At 47.4% G+C, this 24,133-nt stretch overlaps 2 protein-coding genes across 2 annotated transcripts in view; one reads left to right on the top strand and one right to left on the bottom strand.

Moving 5' to 3' along the window:
- The window catches only part of dock1 (dedicator of cytokinesis 1), a gene marked incomplete at its 5' end in the record, with an annotated part of 602,016 nt that overhangs the window by 257,033 nt on the left and 320,850 nt on the right, over nucleotides 1-24,133 (bottom strand). The window lies entirely within an intron of this gene.
- Nucleotides 11,701-24,133, top strand: part of insyn2a (inhibitory synaptic factor 2A) — a gene marked incomplete at both ends in the record, with an annotated part of 39,952 nt that continues 27,519 nt past the window's right edge. The window contains one exon of the mRNA XM_084323668.1: nucleotides 11,701-12,899. Coding sequence (XP_084179794.1) covers nucleotides 11,701-12,899 — 1,199 coding nt within the window. The remainder of the gene's footprint in view (nucleotides 12,900-24,133) is intronic.

Here is a 24,133-nt window from a genome sequence, read left to right as displayed (position 1 = left end):
GCTGTCTCCACTACTCTCTGCAGTGATGTGCTGTGCTGTCTCCACTACTCTCTGTAGTGATGTGCTGTGCTGTCTCCACTACTCTCTGCAGTGATGTGCTGTGCTGTCTCCACTACTCTCTGTAGTGATGTGATGTCTCCACTACTCTCTGTAGTGATGTGCTGTGCTGTCTCCACTACTCTCTGTAGTGATGTGCTGTGCTGTCTCCACTACTCTCTGTAGTGATGTGCTGTGCTGTCTCCACTACTCTCTGTAGTGATGTGCTGTGCTGTCTCCACTACACTCTGCAGTGATGTGCTGTCTCCACTACTCTCTGTAGTGATGTGCTGTGCTGTCTCCACTACTCTCTGTAGTGCTGTGATGTCTCCACTACTCTCTGTAGTGATGTGCTGTGATGTCTCCACTACTCTCTGTAGTGCTGTGATGTCTCCACTACTCTCTGTAGTGATGTGCTGTGATGTCTCCACTACTCTCTGCAGTGATGTGCTGTCTCCACTACTCTCTGTAGTGCTGTGCTGTCTCCACTACTCTCTGTAGTGCTGTGCTGTGATGTCTCCACTACTCTCTGCAGTGATGTGCTGTGATGTCTCCACTACTCTCTGCAGTGATGTGCTGTCTCCACTACGCTCTGTAGTGATGTGCTGTCTCCACTACGCTCTGCAGTGATGTGCTGTCTCCACTACTCTCTGCAGTGATGTGCTGTCTCCACTACTCTCTGCAGTGATGTGATGTGCTGTCTCCACTACTCTCTGTAGTGATGTGATGTGCTGTCTCCACTACTCTCTGTAGTGCTGTGATGTCTCCACTACTCTCTGCAGTGATGTGCTGTGCTGTCTCCACTACTCTCTGTAGTGCTGTGATGTCTCCACTACTCTCTGCAGTGATGTGCTGTGCTGTCTCCACTACGCTCTGTAGTGATGTGCTGTCTCCACTACTCTCTGTAGTGCTGTGATGTCTCAACTACTCTCTGCAGTGATGTGTGGGTGTGGGCAGAACAGTTCTAGTACCAGGTCGTGATGCAGCACGTCAGCAAGCTCTCCATGGTGCACCTATAGAGGTTTGTGAGAATGCTGCCGCCAAATGTCCTCAGTCTCCTCAGGAAATCGAGTCGTAGTGTAGTGTCCAAGAGACGTCCTTGGTGATTGGCTTTAGCGCGTCCACTCATTATAATCAACACAATACATCTCTTTCTTCATTCATAACAGTCTACAGTACATTGGCTCCTGGATTATCTTCCATCCAGGCAGGTACAACACATCTTTCCCTTCTCTTACCCCTCTCTACCCTCCACCATGTATTTCCCATCCAAGGTCACCCCTTATATCTGAAAACCTCAGGCTGTCTTGAGCCTGAGATAAAGAGACCAGAGAGAGAGAGATACAGAAAGAACAGACACAGAGACCAGAGGGAGAGAGAGATTGTCTCCCCTCCCAGCCACTGTCCGTCTCCCCTCCCAGCCACTGTCCATATCCCCTCCCAGCCACTGTCCGTCTCCCCTCCCAGCCACTGTCCGTCTCCCCTCCCAGCCACTGTCCGTCTCCCCTCCTCCCAGCCACTGTCCGTCTCCCCTCCCAGCCACTGTCTGTCTCCCCTCCTCCCAGCCACTGTCTGTCTCCCCTCCCAGCCACTGTCCATCTCCCCTCCCAGCCACTGTCCGTCTCCCCTCCTCCCAGCCACAGTCCGTCTCCCCTCCTCCCAGCCACTGTCTGTCTCCCCTCCTCCCAGCCACTGTCCATCTCCCCTCCCAGCCACTGTCCGTCTCCCCTCCTCCCAGCCACTGTCCATCTCCCCTCCCAGCCACTGTCTGTCTCCCCTCCTCCCAGCCACTGTCTGTCTCCCCTCCCAGCCACTGTCCATCTCCCCTCCCAGCCACTGTCCATCTCCCCTCCAAGCCACTGTCCATCTCCCCTCCCAGCCACTGTCTGTCTCCCCTCCCAGCCACTGTCCATCTCCCCTCCTCCAAGCCACTGTCCGTCTCCCCTCCCAGCCACTGTCCATCTCCCCTCCCAGCCACAGTCTGTCTCCCCTCCAAGCCACTGTCCATCTCCCCTCCCAGCCACTGTCTGTCTCCCCTCCCAGCCACTGTCCATCTCCCCTCCTCCAAGCCACTGTCTGTCTCCCCTCCCAGCCACTGTCCGTCTCCCCTCCCAGCCACAGTCTGTCTCCCCTCCAAGCCACTGTCCATCTCCCCTCCCAGCCACTGTCTGTCTCCCCTCCCAGCCACTGTCCATCTCCCCTCCTCCAAGCCACAGTCTGTCTCCCCTCCTCCCAGCCACTGTCCGTCTCCCCTCCCAGCCACTGTCTGTCTCCCCTCCCAGCCACTGTCCGTCTCCCCTCCCAGCCACTGTCTGTCTCCCCTCCCAGCCACTGTCCATCTCCCCTCCCAGCCACTGTCCATCTCCCCTCCCAGCCACTGTCCGTCTCCCCTCCCAGCCACTGTCCATCTCCCCTCCTCCAAGCCACTGTCTGTCTCCCCTCCCAGCCACTGTCCATCTCCCCTCCCAGCCACTGTCTGTCTCCCCTCCCAGCCACTGTCCATCTCCCCTCCTCCCAGCCACTGTCTGTCTCCCCTCGGGGGGAAGGCACTATGCAGAAGTGCGTCACTTAAGCTTTCCTATTTCCTCTCAGGGAGTCCCTTCCTGATGGCTTGTCGTACAGAACTTGTAAGTCGCTTTGGATAAAAGCGTCAGCTAAATGACAAAATGTAAATGTAAAATGTAAAACTGTTTTGGTCCGAAAATGCCAAGAGAGATCCAGACAAGAGAACAGAGAGAGAGAGAGAGAGAGAGAGAGAGAGAGAGAGAGAGAGAGAGAGAGAGAGAGATGAGAGAGAGAGAGGGAAGGCATCCTCCTGATTAGAGCAAAACGGTATACTGTATCTTCTGCAGTCTACAGTCCAGTATAACTTATTGTGTTCTCAATCAAAACAGGAAAAATTATAATTTGTATGTATTTAAAATACAGAAAAAGAACACTGTGTTGTTCAAATAAATTAACAAATAAACAAAATACAAATACAATTCAGCAGGGAGAAGAGAGTAAAAAATAACAAGGGCACACAAAGTGCATAGACAATGAGTACAAGACAGGCCGTTCCCTGTATAACAGAGTGTGTGAGTAAATAGTGTTCCCACGGTGGAAACACCTGAAAGGGTAGCGTGCGAATGATGAATTATAGGCTGCGTTTTAAACCTCTCTAGGGGGCCAGGGCAGCGTTCAGCGCGTTGCCTTATGAGAGAAGAAAAAGTGTTTGCAGTGCAACTGCACTTTGTGTACACAGACGCACCACAGCGCAACGGACGCAGGCAAACACACATGAGCAAGTGCACACACGCACGCACGCGCACACACACACACACACACACACACACACACACACACACACACACACACACACACACACACACACACACACACACACACACACACACACACACACACACACACACACACACACACACACACACACACACACACACACACACACACACACACACACACACAGTACTTGCCCAGAGGCAACTCATGGGGAGGGGGGGGGGGGGGCTGTTACAGGTTGATATTAATTATTATAATTTTCTTTTTTTATGAAATACATTTATCAAGTTTAGCCTGAGCACTTGTGATTAATTAGCGAAAGGCTGAACATATGGTAGCAACTCCATATGGATGTTTTCAGAGTCGTATGGATTAGCAGCAAATCTGATTTGATAGCTATATGATGGGGGCGGAGAGTATGCTGCATTTTCCAGCCATTAACGGGTGAATGATTTGTCTATAATGTATTATGCTTTCAGTGTACAATATGTTGTTGTCTGTAGTATTTAGGATCTACCATAACACCTTTTAGAACATAATGATTCCAAGCCTCATCTTTACAATAATGCCTGGCAACTGTAGAATGATCCGCGACGAGTGAGCGACAATTACTAGAAACACAATCCTTTAAAAGCCCTGGTTTCCAGCCTCTCTCCCCCTTACAGCATTAGACTACCATTAACTGACAAAAGGATTTGCTGCACTTAGTGTCAGATGAGTGCACTGCTGCTATCGCTCAACACTGGCCTGTACAGTCAAATGTACAGTCAGCTATATCATATACACCCTCACGTCACCCTCGGAGCATGGACAAGCTGGGCAGGTAGACAGACAACCTGACAGACAACCAGGCAGATAGACAGACAGGCAGGCAGACAGACAGGCAGGCAGATAGGCAGGCAGACAGACAACCAGGCAGATAGACAGGCAGGCAGACATACATACAACCAGGCAGATAGACAGGCAGGCAGGCAGGCAACCAGGCAGATAGACAGACATGCAGGCAGATAGGCAGGCAGGCAGGCATGCAGACAGAATACCAGTCAGGCAAGCAGACAGACAACCAGCCAGGCAGACAGACAGGCAGGCACATAATCACATGCACACCATACACACACACACACACACACACAAACACCCAAACAAATGACACCACAGACACAATCTAAACCCAAATTGCCATCAACAAATAGCCAGTGGTGGAATGTAACTAAGTATTTGACTAAATACTACTTTTTATTTTACACAATTCTGAGGTACTTGTACTTTACTTGAGTATTTTCATACGTTTTACTCCACTACATTCATCTGAACTCATCAGTTACTAGTTACTTTGAAGACAATTTTGCATAGAAACCATGGTAAAGTTTCATGAAGATTATGTACTTTAGACAACTTCAAGAGGACGTCATCAGAGCAGCATAACTGGACCACACACCACTTTAATAACAGAACCTATAGAGGTCAATGGTCCGAGGACTAAACGCTCCCAAAGGCCTGGAATGCACGTCGAACATCGTGTAGAATGTGTACTTTTATCGGGGGTGAACGTCTTCCACAACTGCAGTCAGTGTTAACCCTTTCACTACCACACCGCAGAATGGTTAACCATTTCACTGCCACACTACATACGGCTAACCCTTTCACTGCCACACGTGACAAAGAGTTAACCCCTTCACTACCACACTACAGACGGTTGACCCTTTCACTACCACACCACAGACGGTGAAAGTGTTAAGAACGCCACTGACTTGTTGAGAAGGAGATCAGAGTCTCATCACAGCCCCACGGTGTGATCATGAACAGGAGCCATTGGAGGAGAAAAGAGAAAACAAAAGACAGGAGTGGATGGAGCTGGATTACAGCGGGCAAGTGTGATGACAACGCCACGCTCACTTGTTCCCGACAGGATGCACAAGGACACGGCCGAGCCGTGATAATGCAGAACCGAAGCCATCGGGGCGCAGGCGTTTACTGCCGTTGATCACGGCACAAGGGCACAGACTTCAGACCCACTTTGTCTCTAATGAAAAAGGCACAGTGCCGGCTGCATATATTTCCCCTCCATTTCACTCGGTAAATAACGGAACAGACGCTAAGCTTTCGGCGCGCATGTTGAGAGGGCGAGGACCTTGAAATAGCACAGTTTTGGGACAAGTGCACTACCTACGCTGTAATTATGGAAAGTGACGTCTAAAAGCATTTTCTTCCCCCCTGCTGTACGTGAAGAGGGTGGTGGTATTCGGGCCGGACATGACTGACTGAATTATTGATCGCCCGATTCATTGATTGCCACATAAATCTTTAAATAAATTGTCCAAATAAATGATCGTAACATGGACTAATGGACGATATAAGCTCATTTCCCCATTTCTGACGAGCGTGGAGGGTGGCGGTGGTAATTGACATGTAAAGGCCATATTTCCTAGTTGATAAAGTCATTGGGTTTGTGATCCATCTCCTAATGAATTTTGTCTGTGGCGGAGAGAAGATCATGCGAAACTGGTGAGGCCTGAACCCGTGGACACAGCGAAACCCTGGGCTCCAGTTTCCAGCTCTTAACCCCCCCCCCGGCGACCCGATGGTTCAATCAACCAGCCGCCATTCAAGCGGAACGTCGATGCTTTTTTATATTGTGCGTTACTTGTTAATTGTCCTACTCTACTCTACGTGGCTCTGCGATTGCCCCTCTGGGACAAATAAAGTAAACTGAATTGAATTGAACTGCTGACTCACATCCATCAGGCCTCAAATGACGTTAAAGCGCACTGCACAAAGTGCGACACGCGTGAGCGCCCGCGATCGTTTAAATGAGGGATAATGGATGACATCTCGGCTGCTCTTGGTAGTCAGGTGTGTGCCTATATTACAGGGGGGGGGTGCACACCAGACTCTAAAGTAGTCATTAACCTCTCCCATGTCTCCTCATCATTACAGAAATGCACTTAAAACAATTTGCTGCAATCTTCTTGCCATGGACACAAACACATGCACCCACTTGACCTCCATGGTCGCTAGAGAGAGGGGAATTTTTTGTGGACTGACCGACTGTGTCATTAGTGCATACTGTTCCAGTGCATATGGCAAAGTGTGCTCTATTGAAATCACTTGATTGATGGGGCTACAATAGTGAACACTAGTGTCAGGATGTGCTTCCAGGAGAAGGTCAGATGTGAATGGGAGTTTCGTCATCATGAGGCATCCTGGCTGTTGTGGCCTTGCAGGGAATGTTTGTGTAGTTCTCTTTCTTCCAACATGGCTGCCTGTAACTATTGGCAACCACTTGTGAAAAGAAAATACCTAATTAAATGATTTTATTATATTATTTATGTGGAGTGGTAGAGTATGTAGAACACTGGGGAAAGCACAATATTACTGTTCTGCTGTGACACAATCCAATTATAAGACACCAATTTAGTAAATGTTTGAAGATATATTTATCATATATAAACACATGGCAACTGTTGTCTCTGCCACCATAGAGAACAAATGTAATGAGTGGCTGAAGTGCTAACAAAATGCCTGTAGCTAACTAAAAACATTACATTTCAGCATGTCAAAGGATTATTTTAGCACCCCTCGTCTACCAGAGCAAGGTAGTTTGACAAACAATATACTGTCAATATCTCCAGGCAAGTTAGCTGTTAACAAGCTGTTAAATGTTATATCAAGTTAGTTTGTTAAAAACTTGCAAACATAATAATAATGTAGACTATAACTTTGTGATTTATGTTTTAATGTTTACCATGACTTACTGCACATGTTGGCATAGACTATTGAGTGTCAGGGTCGGACAATGTTTTCCATTCTTGCTGCTGATGCCTGACATTTTATTGCCTGTATTCACTTTTCTCTTCTTAAAGGTTCAGTCTTTCGGTTGGGAAGCTTGTGATTCGGAAACTTAGTTCCGTGTTCTTCAGCCTGTTGGTAGTGCATCCCACCACACAGCAGCTTTTTAGCCATTTTGTTTGTCCTTTGCTAGCCGACAGAAATGACAAGGAATGGAGTGAATACAAAGTGAATGGAGAGCTCGGGCTCTATTGTGAGACAATATTGGGTCAGTTCACTTCACTGACTTGGCCCTAAAAAAGAAGGAGGGCTTCCCTAACAGGGGCATCTGTCACAGCCTCTCGTGATGAGTCATGCTGCTGTTCTGGACGTGGCTGAGGGTGCTGTTTGAGATAGGGAGACAGAAAACGCCACAAAACAATCACCCAGGCTCAAAAGCAGCAGACCTTGAATGGGATAGAATGGGACTTTTTACTAGCGTATTTTGGTAGAATGGGACCTTCAATACGGTATACTGTAGCTGCCGTATGCCATTATGTACCGTATACTATAGTTTTGAGCGGACATGTCCATGAGACTGTTCAACACAACTGCAACTGAAAAGTTACATGACAATGCTGTTGCCATGGCAACACATAACCAAACCAACCCCGATTCCCGAGACAATATTGACAACCATTCTATGGCAGCCATTTCATAGTGTACCTGACTATTGATTGATTTGTGTTGATTTGAATGGGACGGCCATTCATTGTATCAATTTGAGTTCTGTGCCCCAACTCATCTGGATAACAAATCAGATCTGCAGAGCCAGTCTGAAATTAAAATCTGAAGACTCAATATAATCTTAATATACTTGTGGGGAATCTTTGCAGTGTCAGTCGTATTACGAGTTCCAATCTGTCAATAGTACCGTAATACTGTTGTGAGCCTGGATATCTGAAACATTATAACGAGTGGCAAAGTGCAGATTCTGAACTTCCGGTGGTAACAGTCCAGGTCGGAGAAACAAATCGCTGACATTTGGACGCGCGGAGAGAAGTTTAATCTCCTCTTCAAAGAGCCGACAGAGACCCGCCGCTGACAGGACCGAGGAGCAGGGCGAGGCGACGCCGGGCGTACTGACGCCACAGGCCGGACGGGGCAGCCGAAGCACGGCAGCACAGTCCAAGGGAGCTCCAGGAATCTAGCTAAATGTTCAGTTCCTATTGCATGCACTTATCTGTGTTTCACTACACATATGAGTGCATGCTTACCAACTGTTTCGCCTGTTTTACAGCAACATTACTATCACCGACATCTAAGAAGGGAGATCCCCCCTTGAATGGCCCTTCTAAGGTTTCTCTCCTCCACATTGCCTGTGGTGCATTTTTTCCTATTGCTAGGTTTTAGTGAGTTTTTCCTTACCTATTAATATTAATATTAAATATTTTTTGGACTTCATGGTGTTTTTGTTTTGTTCTTGATTCATTGTGATGTTTCTTCTCGACTTGTTTAAAGAAGACGTGTCCGGCCCATGGGGGCATTAACGTGTGTTGTCGGGCCTTACAAATACATTTGATTTTATTTAAAACATTTTTAACTTTCTCTTTTTCCCCCTCCCTTTTCCCGTATTTTTTTTTTCTCCCATCCCAATGTTAGTCGTTATGCCAATTCCCAATCCCCTACCTGGTCGTTGCGTGCTCTGCCCCCTACCGTCGGTCTGGGAGGGCGGAGACTATCACATGCTTCCTCCGACACATGTGTAGACAATCCCCACTTCTTTTCACCTGGCAGCGCGGACTCTCACTGGGAGAGTGTAACGTGTGGAAGGCTCACACTACCTCTCCCAGATCCTTCCCTTGCTGTGCAGGCACCCCGACCGAACTGTAGGAGTCGCTGTTTTACAACGACCAGGACCCACCCTCGCCGGCTTCCCACCCGCTGACACTGCCAATTGTGTCAGTATGGACGGTCGGCCAAGCCGGAGGCACCACAGCTGGATTCGATCCCACTGTCTCTGTGGTGGTAGACAGACGCTTCGTCCGCTGCGCTACCCGGCCGCCCACAAATACATTTGATTTGATTTGATTTGGATGAAACGATTAGGTTTCTAGCCGGGGAGGGATCACTGGAGAATGTATTTTTTGGATTGCTCATGTGCGTGCGCATCACCCCCAAGAGTCTTTCTCTTACATGATTACATGGCTGTTTCCCCACTATACTCGCTCTCGCGAATGCAATCAACTGCTTAGCGGCAGGAAGGGAGTTGATTACTGTCACACAATGTGGGTTCAGGTTGTCGACCTTTACGCTCTAACTTGTTCTGTGATTACCTGTCAGGTGAAACAAACACGTTAGCCTGTGCATGTGAAGGCTGCCATCTCTCTCTCTCTCTCTCTCTCTCTCTCTCTCTCTCTCTCTCTCTCTCTCTCTCTCTCTCAGAGGGATGCAGAGGAGCATTGAGCCTCTATTTGTACTACATGTCATTAGTGGGCACTGGGCTGGGTATACAGTAGTCCGGAGATGGTGTCTGACTGAAGGTCAGAGGCGTGTGTGTCTGTATGTATTAAAGTGAGTGGGGAATTTGTGCACACGTCTGTGTGGCTTGGTCACCACAGGGGGGGCTCCCTCCCTGGCCTGTTAATAGTGTCTGCAGATTAGATTGATCAGATAAGAGACAGGAGAGAGTGCTTCCTGCAGATGGAACACAAGAGGCAGGCAGCCATCGCTGCCTAAATTGAATTATACAGAGAGCCGGGGCTCCAAATCTGATAGGGGAGCGGGAGGACCGTCCGCTCGACTGCTCGCAGGTAAATAAACAGACAGGTATGAAATAGGAACCTGTGGCCTGTTGATAGCAAGCAGTCATGCTGCATAATCTGAGACGGGATAATTGTCCTATCCGATTATCTATATGACTGAGTGCGTGGAGTGTTTACTTAGCAGAAGGGGGTATATCTTTGTCAAAGCCTAGCAGGCAGATTGCAGAGTCGTGACAATGCTACCTGCTGTAGTGAGGAGAAGGAGAATTGATTATCCGTGCTTAGGGAAGCTTTTTTATTCTCCTGGCGCTCTGATCAAAGTTTTGTTTCTTCAGTTTGTTTGCACTGATTCTTCTGTTATTGTGAGTCTTTGGTCAATTTTTAACAAGGCCCGTCTCTCTCCTCTGAATCACCAAAGCCAGTAGTGAGACACAACGAATGACAGTGACTTAAATACTTAGCGCAAACAATGTGGTTGCATCACGAAGATACTAAGTAGCAACTAAATACACACGCCGTAGCTACAGTATAAACACGACTCAGAATCTTAGTACCGTAATAGCAGCACACATCAACCCTCATTTTGAACAAATGGAAAAGCATGCTACCCTATAAGCATGGCCCAGAATGTCAGCAAAATGTAATGGTGTCTTATGTTGTGTTAATTACAGCTCAATGAAATGATAAGGTCGCAGTCCCTATAAGACAAGGTATTGCAATTTCTTTCCCATCTACATCATTTCCTGGTGCTGCAATTAACACAAGGGTTCAATCTCTCCGATGACATGACTGGTGGCCATATTCAAACTCATTTACTCTCAATTGCTGTCAAACTAAATGAATGTGTGTACAACTGAGTTTTTGGATGTGTGTGAGATTATGTGCAAAATAAATCAGCATTGTTTTTCGGCGAACAGCCCCTTTAAAAGGTACACTATTTAGTTTTGGTTTTGGGAGATACATTTGAAGCTGAATAACTGTCCTCTGAGGAAAATGATTCCTAAAACACTAGTGGGTATGGTTTATTCTTAATCCCATAGGGGAAACATGGTTTGCCACCAGAGCGAATACAAATACACAAACAAGAAACAATTACATACAGTACAAGTTATATAACACAGTAAAAAGAAGATAAGAAGAGAGCCTCTCAACAGAGCTAGCGGTGTTCGTTAAAAGATTTAACCGCAGCAGGAACAAAGGACCTTCTCAGTCGCTTCGCAGAGCATAAAATATATTGTACAGAGGGTTGCTGTTATTTATAACGGCAGGGCCCTCGGTTTTGTTTACATATATATGTACTATTCACAGAAGTATCTTCTCACCGCACAGCGTCTCAAGATGAATACAGAGAGCCTACCTTCCCTGCAGTTTTCCGGTAAATAAAAAGCAGATGGAATGATAAGCATAAATGACCATAGCCAACACCGGCAGCTGCCAGATGGAGCGTGTTTGTCTCCAAGGGTAAATGTTCTGCACATACATACTGAAGCCGTCAGCCCCCCTGCGTGAAATCACTGTGGCTTTACAAGAGTTTCACCTCCACATTCCGGGTGCCATGAAATTCTGCGTGACTCCCAATTTCAACGGTGGGAGGTTACTTTAAATAAGAATAGAGTTAATGATATACGACTTGTACAAAATTTGCATTTGCTATAATATGCGCCCAATAATAGCCCTTGTTAATGATATTCATTTAATAATTGGCCCGGTCCCTCCCCTCTCCCTGAGCTTACACGGTGCACGCTCCGCTGCGCGGGGGCGATAAGGAGCCAGGGCGGGCTCTTTGTCTCGGCCGTTGGGAACTAGTGATTAACGCCGTCTCTCTCTCTCCCCCCGTCTCTCAGGAACCATGGTGAGCAAAGAGGGCGGCAGATGCATGCTCACCAACTCTGAGTCGGACTCGGAGGCGGCGCCCTCGCCCTCCGCGTCGCAGGCCCTGGAGGTGAAGCACGCCGCGGACGCCAGCCGGCAGGTGAGGAAGAGGAACAAGGCGCTGCAGGTGCGCTTCAAGGACATCTGCGAGGCCCAGAACGAGCAGAGGGAGGCGGCGCTGCTGGCGGCGGGGAGGGCCGGCAAGCCCGCCTCCTACAAGGCGGCGTACCGCAAGTACATGACCGTCCCCGCCCGGCGGTCCATCCCCAACGTCACCAAGAGCACGGGGGTGCAGACGTCCCCCGACCTGAAGAAGCGCTACCAGACCTTCCCCTTTGAGCGCAAGAAAGGCCACACCTTTAAACACGTGGCGTCGGTGGAGAGCTATAAAGGTCAGAACAATGGCTTCGTCGTGGATGTGAAGCAGCCCCAGGCTGCGGGCCAGGCTTCAGATCGGGAGGGGGAGGAGGAGGAGGAGGGAGCCTGCGGAGGGAGAGTCCAGAGGACCAGGGCTCTGCTCCATACTAATGAGTGTGTTGCCACAGTGGAGCAGCACACCGACGCTCTGCTGCTCAGCTGCAGCGCAGACACAGCCGGCCGGCCGGACACACCTAGAGGAGCGGGGGCGCAGGCGGACTACCAGCTCTGCAGTGTGCCGGGATTACAACGCAGGGAGGCCGACGCCGAGCGCTCGGCCAAGAGGCAGCTGCCGCGCCCGGAGGAGGGCTCGTCCCGGACCCTGCCGGACAGGGCCCCCAAGGTCACGGGTCCCATCGCCTGGAACTCCCTCACGCAGGTGGAGTGCCTAGACAGCCCGTCCGTCAGGAGCAAGCGGAAGAAAGGCCCGCAGCTCAACGGGCTGCAGTCTCAGACGCTGCCTCGCGGTGCCGGCAGCGGGGGCTGCACCACACAGGCACAGTGTCACTCGGGGCAGCTCTCTGCCCAGCCCCTGCGGGCCATGGAGGAGCCCCTGTCGCCCGGTGCCGTCACGGACGCGGAGCGGCCGGCGTCGGAGCCGGGGGAGGCCTGTAAGCAAATAGTGCCCGTGAAACAGGAGGGGGATGTTAAAGCACAGCTGCAGGCCATGGAGAACCTGATCAGCTCCAGCCAAGAGACCATCAAGGTGCTGCTGGGAGTGATCCAGGAGCTGGAGAAGGGAGAGGCCCACAGAGAAGGGTAAGACTTCATGCTTTACTTACCGGTAACGGTGTCACTGTGACGGCTACTTGTTTATGCTGAAAGAATCAAATAATACTGAGATATCAAACAGCTGAGAAGATGGCATTGCTAGACCAAGTAGGGATGATGCCCCGATACTAGGGATGGGTACCGAATCCGGTACTTTTAAGGGTACCGACCGAATCACGTGGGTACTACCGAGTACCGATTCATGTGAGATCCACTGGTGCTACATTTCGGTACAGTAAAAAAATTAAAAAAGTTATACATTTTTTATTTATTTTTTGTCCGGTGCCGTCAACGTTTAGTTTACCGTGAAACGAAACCTATGAAGTGTGCCGCACGTTCACGTCAAGTTTGGACACAACTGAGGTAGGTAGATTACATTTTTAGAGACTAAAGTACCGAAAAAAGGTACCGGTTGGGTACCGGTATCGATTCACAGGTACCGGTACAAATGTGAATGGTACCCAACCCTATCCGATACCACTTGTTCACTGTCAACAGTCCAAACGTTTACTTTTAACTATACGGGCCAATAGAGTACCAATCTAATCGGATCCGTAGTATAGACTCAGAACATTCGTTTGGGGTCACTGGGAACACTTTTATATGTGTCCAGGGCTGTGTGGTTTTAAACAGCGTGTCAAGCAATCACAGGGTTAAAGGAACACGCCAACATTTTGGGAAGTAGAAAGCTGCATGGTAGCCTAGCTTAGCACAATGAATGGAAGCAGACATGGCCGGTTAGCCTTCGGGAGAGGTGTTAGTTGGACAATGCCTAGGCTAACCGGCCATGTCCGCTTCCATTCATTGTGCTAAGCTAGGCTAACGGGCAGCCAGATAGCTTTCTACTGAACGCACAGAGATACAACTGGTATCCATCTTCTTGTCTCTCTCTGGAGAAGACGGTAAGCTAAGCTTGCCAAAATATTGGCGTGTTCCTTTAAGCGAAGGCGATGTCGCAGAGGCTCAGACCACATTAACCATTCAGTACGAGCAGCGTGATCATCCCCTCCATGTGTCGCCTCCGCAGCAGCTCAGAAGCCCGGGGGACGTGCGTGTCTGTAAGGCAGCCCTTCAGTAGAGCTGCTGCTGAACAGCACAGGACAGACAGTGAGCGGAGAATAGAGGGATGAAGCGTCTCCGACGGAGGAAGTGAGGAGGAATCGCAGCGCGACCTCTAACTAGGGAAGTGCGTATTTCGCCTGAATGTGCAAGGTCTCTCCTGCCGCGGTGTCATAGTTGAGCTGCCGCGGAGCGAACACACGCCGGCCAATCATCTCGCTCGATCTGGCGCGGTATGTTTTTGATGGACCATGAATCATTAAACACATCCACACTTCCCTTTTAAATCACAGAGTCAAGGTTAGGAGACGGGGGCCGAGAAATCACACCGCTGAATGAAATCGACTCGCTCGATGATGCCGTCCTTTTCAGCTACGGCTCTGAAACTGAAAACGCTGCCTAATGTATGCGGGACGAAAGTATTTTGCTCTAGAGATACCGTTGAATGTTGAATCGAACCGTGACCAAATAGTTTGCGTCATGTTGATAAGAATACTGTACTGTTCTCATGTTGGAATGAAAAGAGCAGGAACCCATGCATGCATCGTCCCTGTCAGGTTGTCTGTGAGTGAGTGAGTGAGTGAGTGAGTGAGTGAGTGAGTGAGTGAGTGAGTGAGTGAGTGAGTGAGTGAGTGAGTGAGTGAGCGAGTGACTGTCCCTGCACGCTGTGGGGGGAAAAGCATTGCCTAAACCATCAAAGCACATGGAACAATCTCATCCTTTCCTGTTATCCTGTATGTTTTTTGTCAAATACTAAGGCAAACAATTAACATTTGGCCTTATCTAACACTGATATGCTAATTTTGTCCAAGGCCCAGGCCATTTACTGTCACATAGAAACTGTTGAGTGGTATATACAAAGGGGGCTCCAGATAGCATCTAGCCAACTAAAAAGAGAGGATTGTCTTACCAAGAGGATGAGACAAAGAAAATGGCCAATTTGTTCTGCACCTGAGAGCAGTAACTGCACACACTCAGATGCGTATCTGTCCTGACCAGCACTGCGGGGTAGAGAGCATCCGAACAACCAACACACACGCGCGCGCGCGCACCCGCACACAGACAGACACGCACACACACACAATCACCTATCAAGTCAATAACCAAGGTGTATGAAACTGCAACACTCTCAATATCATATATATATATATAGGCTTGAGCAATGGAATAAGTCCCAACAGTGAAGCGTTTACACAATGAAAAAAAAAAAAAGGCAATTATCCTCCCCTCATTCTTCATGAGGTAACCTTGATCTTCTTATCACAGCGCAGAGGAGAGGAGAGGAGAGGAGAGGAGAGGAGAGGAGAGGAGAGGAGAGGAGAGGAGCGGAGAGGAGAGGAGAGGAGAGGAGAAGAGGAGACTAAAAGAGAGGAGGGGAGAGGACAGGAGAGGAGAGTAGAAGAGAGGAGAGGAAAAGAGAGGAGAGGACAGAAGAGGATAAGATAGTAGAGTATAAGAGGAGAGTAGAAGAGAGGAGTGGAGAGGAGAGTAGAAGATACGAGATGAGAGGAGAGGAGAGAGGACAGGACAGGAGAGGAGAATAGATGAGTGGAGAGTAGAAGATGAGAGGAGAAGAGAAGAGAGTAGAAGAGAGAAGAGGAGAGTAGAATAAAGGAGAGGAGAGGACAGGAGAAGAGAGGAGTGGAGAGGAGAGCACAGAAGAGGAGAAGAGAGTAGAATAGGAGGAGGAGAGGAGAGTAGAAGAGAGGAGAGAAGTGGAGTAGAGGAGGAGAGTAGAAGAGAGGAGAGTAGAAGAAAGGAGAGGCGAGGAGATGAGAAGAGAAAAGAGGAGAGTAGATGAGAGGAGAAGAGAGGAGAGTAGAAGAGAGGAGATGAGAGGAGAGGCTGCCTCCATTGTGACTGACAAGCCATGATGATGATGATGACAAATCATCTAGAGACTGGTCAATTCAAGTTAAAGCTGCTATGTGTGGACTTCACATCATTGGAGATTAGTTGTGATACCTTGGTATAATTACAGCAAACATATGAGACTTCATTTCCCAAAAGTCCTGCTGCTTCTGGTGGCAAATGGCATGTTGCCATGTTACCACCCCCCGGCCCCCCCTCGCATACCAGCTCTCCGCATGGGATTTGTTTTGAAGAAGCAAGAGCAGGGTTAACAGTCCCTGCTAACTGTGAATGTAAAGTCGTTTTTGTTGGTAGACCAGGCGCTTACTTTGCACCATAAAGCATTTCAGCAGAACTAATTTCAGCCCTGTGGCACGTCAATATATATATAACAAGTTAGAGGCTATAAAAGGTCTGGTCAATTCATTGTCATCAGTCTCATCATGTTGTAACGGTAATCCCGGCCAAGGCACGGGCATGGAATTGACAATTATAGCCTATATGTCGATGTTGAAATCTTACAAGTAGGGGCTTTAACTTTCTTAAGGATGATTAGGTCCTGCTGTTACTGCTATAAAGAATGGCCTGGACACATAGGTAAAGGAAGAAGCATGATATGAAGATATACCATACTACTACAACAGAGTGACTTTTTAAATCTCATCTCAGTCTTCCCATATTTCCACTTTTCCCGTCAACAGAGTCCTCTTCTTACTGCACGTGTTTTTCAATATCCACATATCCATAATATTTTTGGCGAGCCAAGCAGAAATTCGAATGCTGCCGTTGTCACACTACATTAGCTCCATTCTCCCACCCTTCAGAAATGTCACTTGCCCGACAAAAGTGCCCACGGGCTATAGGTGAATTGTGAGCGCAATTACATGTGTTATATTACTGCTCATGTTATGTGACATTCATTCTTCTTGTAAGGAAAAGGCATTGACATTGAAGTGCATTCGTCAGTGCGTTCAGGCACAAAACATAATTCCAAGCCTTAATGTGCTGCGTCTCGAGAAAATAAATCATGAAAAATATGAAAATACACGTCATATTAGTGCAATGTATTGCAACCGCCCATCGGCACACAACTAGGGTACAATATAGCACCAAAGATGTAGCACAAAAACAACTATTCTGCCTGGAAGTCGTAGTAGAAATATGCCAGCAGGTTAGTTATGCCATCATTGTTCTACATGAGTGCAGCGGACAAGGATCCTTAACATATTACCCTGGCTCTGCCTTCCAGATCCCTTCTTCTGCACGGCCCAGACGCCTGAATACTTTTACCAACGGATTTCCAGTTCCGCGTTCGCGTTCTGCGCTCTGATTGGCCACTGACGTTTCTGGTCGCGCCAATCGTGTGACGGCAAGTTCTGCCACCGGTTAAGCTTAGGCACTCTTTTGAAGTTGGTTAAGGTTCGAGTTTGTCCTAGAGCAGGGCGATAGACCACCAGCCCTGATTCCAAACTCTAACCTTAACCAACTTCGAAAGAGTCGCCTAAGCTTAACCAGTGATAAACTAGGCGTTAGGTAGTTTGCTGCTGTTCAAGGCGGAAATGGGTGTGTCACACGATTGGGCGCACATGTCACATGACCAGAAACGTCAGTGGCCAATCAGATCGCACCAGAAACGGCAGTGGCCAATCAGATCGCAGAACGCGAACGTGGAAATCCGTTGGTAAAAGAATAGACGCGGCCCAGACAGAGGGGAAGAAGTGAGAGAGAGAGAGAGAGAGAGAGAGAGAGAGAGAGAGAGAGAGAGAGAGAGAGAGAGAGAGAGAGAGAGAGAGAGAGAGAGAGAGAGAGAGAGAGAGAGAGAGAGAGAGAGAAAGAGAAAGAGAGAAAGAGAAAAAGAGAGGGAGAAAGGCAGAGAGATGAGAGAAATTAGTGGGAGAGAGATATAGATAGAGAGAGAGAGAGAGAAAGAGAGATAGAGAGAGAGAGAGATAGAGAGAGAGAGATAGAGAGAGAGAGGGAGAAAGGCAGAGAGATGAGAGAAATTAGTGGGAGAGAAATTAGTGGGAGAGAGAGAGATAGATAGAGAGGCACCTTGTATCAGTGACTTATTTTTTTGTATTAGAACCTCCAACACCTCCATCCAATCACAGATGATCTGACCAGCTCTCACCAGACTGTAGATAACAAGTAAGGTCAGAGGTCACGAATCAGGCACCCTGGTCAAAATCACACACACACAAACACACACACGTGGTGAAGGGTGTGAAGTTATGATACAGAGCTGTATATCACAGCCTTTCCGACAGGAGCTGATAATCAATCTGCCACATCTCTGGCCAATGTGAGCAGGCCTGCCCCAATTAATCACCCTCATCAAGACGTGCTGCTGCCCAATCACTCTCACTTACAACTGTGTGTGTGTGTGTGCAGTGATGCGTTATTGAAATCATCGGGGGTTGCACGCACCACGTGCACTCCCGTGAATGCGCATTTAATGTCCCCTCGCTTGAGCACAGACTAAAGACAGTGCCTAATTGCCTCTACGAATGGAATGTAACATGTCTTCACAACAAGTTAGGTGTGAATGTATCTGAGAACGTATTTAACACACCTGATGACCGGCGCTATTGATATGCAAATAGAGAGTACTTATCATGGGGTGGCACGGAGTGCAACCCCGTCCCATGAAGAACGCATGCCTGTGTGTGTGTGTGTGTGTCCCACCTTCAGCCACTGACATTTTGGGAGTGCTCACCTTGTGGGGGGGGGGGGGGTGTAAATATATTGTTAATGGCACATTTGGCTTCATCTTCCCCAGGGAGGCCAGGTGAAATGAGCTATGCTCTTTTTATTATATTACCAACCGTGTGAGCGAGAGAAACGAAACATAGGAGTGGAGGGGTGTGGAGAGAGAGAGAGAGAGAGAGAGAGAGAGAGAGAGAGAGAGAGAGAGAGAGAGAGAGAGAGACAGACAGGGATTGGAGTAAGAAAGAGATGTTGAAGGACAATGTCGCTTGCGCACACCCCATCATCAGTGCCAATCGATCCACCCAGCGGGGTGGAAAGGGAGGGCAAGCTTGACCTTCCCACGGCAGTGCATTATGGGGGTCAGCTTGACCTCCTGCTAGTCACTACTGACAGACCCCTTAATTACACCCGGGTGTGAAGCCCAAGGGGGCACTGCAGTCACTCGTGTGTGTGTGTGTGTGTGTGTGTTTGTATGCGTGTGTTTGTATGCGTGTGTTTGTATGCGTGCGTGCGTCTTGTGTCCGTGTGTCTACTCTGTATGTAAGGATAAATTGCATGTGTCTTATATGATCTGGCTCAAACTCAAGATAGTCTGATCACTCAATCGTGATCATTAATCGTGATCTCCGGTTCGACGATCGCCGTGCCATCGGTGGAAGTGCTACGGACCTTTTCGGTAGATTTCCCCCGCCAGGCTCGGTTATCTCCTGTCGGCTACTGTATTAGCGACATGTTTTGCATGTTTAGAATGTCTATGTTGTCAAATTAGGACGAGTCTTTTAACACATTGACCGCCGGAAACGCTTTAAGACGTGTTTGCTGGCCATGCGAATTCTGCCAGACCACGCTGTACGACGTTATTGAGATCATATTTAATTTTTTCACCAAGCTGGGCCCTACGGCTCAATTCAACAATGGCTCAATACCGCCGCCTGGTGGATGGTCGGGCGAGTTACACTGGTGAACAGGATATGGCTGGTGTGCGTCGATTAAATTCATCCGGCCTTCAGACATTGCCGCAAGGCTCCCGACAGACACTATGTATATAATTGATCGCTTTATAAACGTAATAATCGATATGATTTCGGCGTTTATTGCAACATACAAACCAGAAATGGACCTAGGCGATCGACGGCCTATACCTGGGATCTTTCACCGCCAGTCTCATTGACGCACGGTAAGAGGACGCCGACGCTATTTTCATCCCAATTGTTTATTTATTTCACTGCAAACCGATCGGATCTATATATCACCCATACTACATAAAGCATTTAGTGACGATCACGGAATTATAAACGACCCCCCCCCCCCCCCACATTCATCCGCGCATGATGAGGCATAACGTATAGCATCATGTACAGTTGGATTTTTTTATATAGCGTGTATCGCGACTAAACGGCAGTTGATCATCTATATATGCGTTTAGGCTTATAACTAGCGTTCTAGGAATTACTGCAGAAAACGATAAAAACATACTTATATACTAGACGGTATTTTCGTATGAATGTTTGAATGAAAAAGTATAACGTTCCTACATCCTAAACGATAGATAATCGATGTTGAATGGGCCATAGTAATGTCAATTTAGCAATACAATTTAAAAAGTTATAGCCCTGCAAAGAAGGTGAACATCTCCATAGGCTTAGGGCCTGCGTCCACCTGCCTCATATTTCCAGCTGAAAAACGCTGGCAGTGCGCAGGTAGTTTTGGGATGAAGCGCATCTTGTAGCGAGATGACAGAGAGAAAGAAATCTAGCGACAGCCATCGTATTTTACTGCCGCGGTTTTGCACATTTTAATACACTTTATTGTATATTAATTATATATATAGTTATTATTACACCACAGTTCGCCCTTTGCTTTTTATTAGTGTATTCGTGTAGTTATTAGTGTATTTGTGCCCTCATACTGCTCCTGTCTCTTGCGGGTAGACAGGCAGGCAGCTCCGGTGTCAGGTTACAAACAGAGTGGTAGATATGACTGGCTGTGATTGGTTGTCTGAAAAGACGCTCAGCGCATCGCTCTGAAAAGTTCAGAAAGGTTCAACTTTAAACGCTTGGTGCGGCCGCAGAAAAAAGCTGAAAGGCGCTGAAAAAAGAAGCCGACTGCAGCGCATTTCCCTTTTTTTTATCCACTTTTTCTCCCATTTTATATATTTTCTCCCATCCCAATTTCGTATCATCCAATTCAACCCTCCCCTGTCACGAACGCTGTTTCTTGCCTCCCACAAGCCGGCTGCAATGTGGACTAAGTCATACATAGCACAAGTCCCCTCCGGTACTTGAGGTAACAGCAGTCGCATCTTTTCACCTGCGCAGCTCGATCTCTCAGTGTCGAGGAGTAACGCGTGGGAGGCTCACGCTGCCCCCGACACTTCCTGATTCTACTGCGCAGGCGCACCAACCGACCTGTAGGAGTCGCTGTCCACAACGCCCGATCCCCACCCATCAGTTTCCCACCACCTAATTACGGCCAATGTGTATTAGTATGAACGACCAGCTAAACTGAAAGCAATGTGGAGCGCTGGGCTCGAACAGGCGAGCCCAGCGTCTCCGCATTTGTGGTGAGCGCCTTGCCCACTAAGCCACGTAGCCGCCCCCTGCAGCGCATTTCCTATAGGCGGCAGCATGCGGCCGCATACGCTCTGTCCCCATTGGGATCAATTGAAAAAAGACGCTTGCGGCCATAAAAATGCGGTAAATGGACGCGGGCCCTTAGAGTGGTGGCAGAGAGGGGCATGAGAGGGGCAAACTGCGTGGCAGACAATGTGTTAAGAGCCCAGATTTCCCCACGGACGGCTGCTAGGTGGGGGACACGAGTCTCCTCAGGCTACATAATATTATATAATGAATCTCCTCCTTGACGTGGTCATATTCATGACTGGAGGGGGGGGGGGGGGGGAGGGGGGTGGTTACAGGTTGCCGTGTGCGGTAGTAAAAGTGTTACATGTGTGTGTGTGTGTGTGTGCGCGTGCATGCATATCCCTAAGAAATCAGTTTACAATAATCCTGATCTAAATCACAGTCTGGATTGAGATCAATGTCTCAATAATTCAATATGTATTATTATGGAGTTAATGGGCAGGTGCATAAAATAATTATGGCTCTAGCATGGACACAGTTTAAGTTTAATTATAAGAAAAATTCATTAAATTCTACTAAATATAGAATAGGTTAATTATACAGAATAGATTTTGGTAATGACACATGATTTGCATGTTTCATGTCTGTGGGTAAAATTAGTTGACATAATATGCCTTTATTTGGAGAAAATCACACTTTTTTATGGGGGTCAAAAGACCATCTGCAAACACAAACAGCAGACATAACGCTGTTGATAACTTTTATTCCATGTTGAGAACTTGAACTTCTTAACAGACGGGCAGAAAAGTCGATTTTTTTTTACTTGAACTTGAGGACTGCATACTTTTTTTGAAAAGCATATCTTTATACTTATAGCACATGCATAAGCCTGGTCTCTTTTGAGAGATAACATTCTGACGTCTTACACAATAAAGAAAAATCACTTTTAGTGCTAATGAAATAGAGTAACATAGGGCTGACCTTGAGTTGTACTTGTAATTGTGTACTCACGTTTTTCTGTAGTAGTTGCAATATCCAAACAAATTATATATAAAAAATGGTATAAGCTGGAAAACAGAGTGTAGTACAGGTCTGAATTTCATAAAAATCCATTGAGAAATGGGTGATTTAGAGCGATTTTGGTAAACTGTGTAAAAAAAATTATATTCTCCAGTAATCCATTTCCTCATTGACAGCAATGCATTCTGTGTATTTTTCACTTCCTGTTTTCGCTCGTAAATGTTCACCTAGATCCCTGATTCGCACAACCCCACATATCATTGGAAAGCTACACTCATTCATTGGCTACAACCCTGTCTAATTTTCGCAATTGGCGAATGATTGACAGTTCCAGAGCCTCGGGAGTCGGGGGTGGTAATCTGACTCTCACGTGTACAAAGTCGCAGGCCTGACATATCGGCATGTAACTCGAGAACCGCTGAACGGATTTTGTCAGGTGAGATGGCATTCGAACGGCAACAAATAGGGCTTTAATTATATATATATATATATATGTTTTATAGAAAATGCAGTCGCAAAGTGGCGTGTCGCGTCCGGTGGACAAATCGATATTAACCAGTTAAGAGGTTAATATCCATATAGGCTTCATCCTATTCACTTCCGCCACACATATATCATGTCATCAGCGAGGTGATCCAGAGTTGGAATATCACTCACTGGTATCTCCTCTCACACTCCTACGCAGAGCTGGCTCTACTACCTGTACATCACAGCCTGCTCAATGCCTCTACCCAAGAGAACCATAATTTGTACCAAACATCCGCGGACAACCGCAACCAAAACAGGTTGAAAGAAAACGCGGCTATAACTTTGAATTGGGTGCATTACAGACAATCGCAAAAATAGTTCAGATTGTCTGAACATGTATGAGTTATTGCAGTGATGTAGTTATCTTTCCTGCATAGGGAAACCACCACCTTTAAGGCTGCGTTTTCCCGAGAATAAACGAGGCTGCACAGACGCGGTGCAATTTAATTATTTAGTGCAAGTGGAGCGCTCCGTCCGACCCTCTGCTCGGAGCGTGAGCTCCCCTGTGATATTACTCAGCACACAGACGGGAGTTTGCTGGGAGCTTTAAGCCTGGTATCTAAACTGTGGATATTGCTATAATTATTTCACGTGGCTTAGTAAGTGTGAGACGGCAACATTTGGGTGTATAAAGTTCACACACTGCCTGGTTCATACGTCTGCGTTCTCCTGACACGGCAGTTGTTAAGCTTTAAAGGTGCGTTATGCGGCTTGGGGAGAGAAATGAGTTTTTCATTTGCAGCGCCTCCTACAATATGACTCACTATAAAACACATGATTTACCGTCTCGCGGCCTCGTGCGTCACTCAGAACACAATCGCTTAGAGGCACTGGTTGAACCAAAGAGTAAACCTAGAAAATACTTCTTTGAATAGTAAATAGTAAATAAATAGTGGGCCTTGCCAAAGTAAACAACAGTGAAACAGTAACTCTGTGGACATTTATTTATTTATTTTCATTATTTTCTTTTATTTTTTCTTCCTCATGAAGATATACAGTCACATTTCCCCCCAGAATTCCCTTTCAAAATATATCCTACGACGGCATGGTAGAGCTAGCATCACTTCTAACGTTGAGGAAAAGTAAATAAATAAATACATAAATAAATAATTTTAGAAAATTGGGCCATCGATCTCTCAGCCAACTAGCAGACCATTGATTCTTTTTTTTGGGTCCCCGTTTATTGAAGGGAGTCCACAGTACGTCTATGGTAATATGCAATAAATTACACAAGCAAAGCACTTACTGTCAATCTATATTGACATCACAGCACGCTAATGCGATAAGAAAGCCATTGAGCGTCTGGGGTGTGTAACAAGATAGCCATTCGGGCCAATCAACCTGGTGTTTCAGTTGCTCCTGGAGGGACGGAGAGCTGTAATGATGACAAGGGGAAGAGACGATACGATAGGAGGAGCAAGAGGGATGGATTCCAGAAGGAAATGGATGAGAATTGACATATTCCGTGTCAGT

The sequence above is a fragment of the Notolepis coatsorum genome, assembly GCF_963971535.1.
Source record: "Notolepis coatsorum genome assembly, chromosome: 10".
Classification (NCBI taxonomy): domain Eukaryota; kingdom Metazoa; phylum Chordata; class Actinopteri; order Aulopiformes; family Paralepididae; genus Notolepis; species Notolepis coatsorum.
Note: the sequence above shows the minus strand (reverse complement) of the source record. Positions and strands in the feature narration are given on the sequence as shown.